This window comes from Olea europaea, unplaced genomic scaffold, assembly GCF_002742605.1.
Source record: "Olea europaea var. sylvestris unplaced genomic scaffold, O_europaea_v1 scaffold11851, whole genome shotgun sequence".
Lineage (NCBI taxonomy): Eukaryota > Viridiplantae > Streptophyta > Magnoliopsida > Lamiales > Oleaceae > Olea > Olea europaea.
In genome coordinates, this window is record NW_019229262.1 from 1 (window position 1) to 3,554 (window position 3,554).

The 3,554-nt window shown below is 35.8% G+C and overlaps 1 protein-coding gene across 1 annotated transcript; it reads left to right on the forward strand.

Moving 5' to 3' along the window:
* Nucleotides 1–6: 6 nt before the first annotated feature.
* On the forward strand, nucleotides 7–3,546 carry LOC111373962 (probable pectin methyltransferase QUA2). The gene is made up of 5 exons (XM_022996564.1): nucleotides 7–184; nucleotides 772–1,502; nucleotides 1,589–1,718; nucleotides 2,462–2,702; nucleotides 3,088–3,546. The coding sequence occupies exons 2-5, from the start codon at nucleotides 781–783 to the stop codon at nucleotides 3,105–3,107; spliced, it is 1,113 nt and encodes a 370-aa protein (XP_022852332.1). The 5' UTR covers nucleotides 7–184; nucleotides 772–780; the 3' UTR covers nucleotides 3,108–3,546.
* The last annotated feature ends 8 nt before the right edge of the window (nucleotides 3,547–3,554 follow it).

Below are 3,554 nucleotides of genomic sequence, written 5' to 3' on the forward strand. Positions count from 1 at the left end.
GAAGAGAAGAGAAGAGAAGAGAATATCGTTACTCTGTGAATCAGTAAGCGTGTGAAAGGGGAAGAAATAGTGAGAGATTGAGAAAAGACAAATCTTGGGTTTGTGAAATTTGATGAAAATCCGCAGCTGAGTAGGCTGAAATTGAGGGAGTCCTCGGTTTCTTGGTTTATTTGCATCTTTTAAGGTAAAACTGTCGTTTTTTCAACTACTTCGCTTGTTGTTTTGAGTTTTTGCTTACTTTGCTCAAAACAAGAGTTTTTGCTGTATCATATGTAATTGATCTAACTAGGTTTTCAGCATATTCATATCTGGGCGTTGTTCTACTTTTTACATTTGTATGAAGATTAGCTCAATTTTAATTTTGTTTCAACTCTATTTGTTACTCTTTTTTACTTGGTGGCCGTAAGGTAAATACTAATTACTCATTTACATGAACTGGCAATTTATTTTGTTATAAATGAATCTAGTCAATTTACTGTTCTTGTTTTAATTCAATTCTGCATTTTCTATTTCCATTTATAGTTCAGTTCACGTGTGCAATAAAAAACTCTGTTTTTAGAAGTGATATTCAAAATACTTGTTTTCCAGTCTCAACATATCGTGTATTGTTTGAGTTCAATGGATCTAGACTGTAATTTGGGACGGGATCTTTCCCGAGGTACCATTTGTTTTTTCATCATATTTAGAGCTTTATCGATGTGATTGTTATAATTTGTAGATTTTCCATTTTTGCTCTTTACTTCTGTATGATGTGTCTGTGTGGTTATTCAGGTTGAAAAAATGTCGAGGCCACTTCACCGAGGTTCATCTGGGGGAGGTGTGCGAATCTTGGGAAACAGTAATGATTTCTGGGATGACTCTCAGATGAAAGAAAAGATAGAAAAGGAAGATGTGGATCGAAGTCGTACAAATGGTTCTCATAATACATATTTATCTATCAGATTCTTTCGGTTTCTCTCCCTGGATAGCTTGTCTTCAAAACACAGTTTCAGTGACAATGGTTTTGTATCTGATCCCTTCAGCCCTGGGAATCTGAGGAATCGGCATAAATTGTCACTTGCTTTACTCAAATTCAGTTTAATAGTTATTGTAATTCTTGCTCTGGCTGGATCCTTTTGGTGGACAATTTCCATATCATCGTCATCCAGAGGTCAAATATCTCATGGATATAGGCGGCTTCAAGAGCAACTGGTGTCAGAGTTGTATGAGATCAGTGAGCTCTCTCAGGGTTCCTTGAGGTTGAGAGAATTGGAATATTGTTCTCAAGAGGCAGAAAACTTTGTACCATGCTTCAATGTTTCTGAAAATCTTGCTTCCGGCTTTTCTGAGGGTGAAGAGTACAACCGCCATTGTGCACATGGGTCAAACCAACATTGCTTGGTTCTTCCGCCCATGAATTATAAGATTCCCCTTAGGTGGCCTAGTGGAAGAGATGTCATCTGGTTCGCCAATGTTAATATTACAGCACAGGAGGTGCTCTCCTCAGGAAGTTTGACAAAGAGGTGAGTGGAAGAGCTAGTTTCAGCTGTCGAATAAAAGCATAATGTTAAAAACTTAAATTTTATCTTTCCTTCTGTTGCAAATACAGGATGATGATGTTAGATGAAGACCAGATCTCCTTCCGTTCAGGATATTCAACATTTGATGTCGAAGACTACACACATCAAATTGCTGAAATGATTGGGCTAAGAAATGAATCCTACTTTATACAAGCTGGAGTGAGTGGATATTCATTTGCAAAATTAATAAATCTGCTTTCTCAGCTTTGATTCATTTTCATCGTTATTTACCTACCCACTCTTTATTGCTGTTGGATCTGATGTTATGATATATTTTTAAAAAAAAACAGAAATGGATAAATAAAACGTAATATGTGAGTGGAGTTGCCCCAGCATTCTAAATCAATGTTTTATGTAGATCACCAAATATATCTTGCACAATTTGACTTGCATTACATTCCATCAGCCAGCTGTCACATGTCTTAGATAGGCAGACGCTTTTTCACGACGTTGAGTTTGCAAATTTTATTTTAGATGCTGTGGATATACTCTACTCATGTTTTTGTGTAGTTAAGTCAAGACAGTGGGAAAATGCATGGACTGTGGTATATTTAGATGAGTGATAAATAGGAATCGTTTGCTTAGTATCCATTATCTATGTTTGCTGTTGATTTTGGTAATTTGGTTCATGTATAATAAGATTCAAGTAGATTATGAAAACTATTTGGTTGTCCGATAATTAGCTTGCCATAATGTCTTTCAGAACTTTCTTTGTTCCACCAATTTTACACAATTTTATTGCTCATATTTATGGATTTACTGCACCTTGGTAGTTTCTCAGATTATTCATATTTTTCTCAATCTACTGTATGTTGTCATGTCTGTAATAAATTACAGTAATAATTGAAATTCCTTTTCTAATTCCAAAGTATAATTGCATGATGTTTTTATTCCATGTTCAGGTTCGAAACATCTTGGATATAGAGTGTGGGTATGGCAGTTTTGGGGCACGTCTGTTTTCAAACCAACTATTGACCATATGTATAGCAAACTATGAGGCTTCTGGCAGTCAGGTTCAACTAACTCTCGAAAGAGGGCTTCCAGCAATGATTGGCTCATTTACTTCAAAGCAATTACCATATCCATCCCTTTCTTTTGATATGATACATTGTGCTCGATGCCGTGTTGATTGGGATAAAAAAGGTACCCTTCATACCGTTTCATTCCATTATAGGGAGAATATATTTTATAATAATCTTTATTCTTTGGCAAAAAATGAAATTGTTTATAGAAAATATTAGACGATGAAGAATCCACAATATTCACAAGTGTCACATTTGGTGCATGTTTGTCAAAGCTTAGTTTTTTTAAGCTAGTCAAACATAATTATTATTCACACATTCTATAGGGCCCACATCTTGTAAGCCCGACAAACCATGCTCTTAATGATATGTAAAGTATGGAAGATGAAGTTTATAACAAAGGACAAGTTGAGGAAAATATGCTATCATGCTTCGGAATTTCTCATAAGAATGTGTACTTTGGATTTTAAAGAGTGAATGGGTAAGAAACTTATCTATTGATGCAGCTCACAAACTTTGTGGATAAAAGCTTGGGCTATATTGGGATGGATAATTTGAAGCAATAGCAATTCGGGAAAAATGCTATGTTGATTTCTTAGAGCTCAGCTGCCTTTTTTTAATGCTCGTGCACGGTTTTCCAATAAATAGGAATTTGGCAGCATGTCCATTGCAGATATTGGATTCCTCTCCCTTTCTCCTTCTTTCCTTGCATAATACTCACACACATACCTGTTGTCTCCTCTACAAACTCTAAAATGATGTAATAGTTCAATACAATTGAGCTTGTAAAATAATGAGACGTATACATGATTAAAGAATCAAACTCTGTGTGTGTGTTTTGAGGTTCCAGTCTCACTGGGAGGAGTTTGGGGAAAGGGAGGGCTACCTCTACTGTGTATCCCATGTATAAGGAGAAAATAATATAAAAGCTTGTACACATGCTTGGACCTGCTGTCAATTGAACATCAACAAA

What these genes read in the sequence shown, in the direction of transcription:
- LOC111373962 (XM_022996564.1), top strand. Translation starts at nt 781, where the DNA reads ATGTCGAGGCCACTTCACCGAGGTTCATCTGGGGGAGGTGTGCGAATC. An exon ending in TCAGGAAGTTTGACAAAGAG is followed by an intron (nt 1,503 to 1,588) that starts GTGAGTGGAAGA and finishes TTGCAAATACAG; the next exon opens with GATGATGATGTTAGATGAAG. An exon ending in TGTTGATTGGGATAAAAAAG is followed by an intron (nt 2,703 to 3,087) that starts GTACCCTTCATA and finishes CTATTGATGCAG; the next exon opens with CTCACAAACTTTGTGGATAA.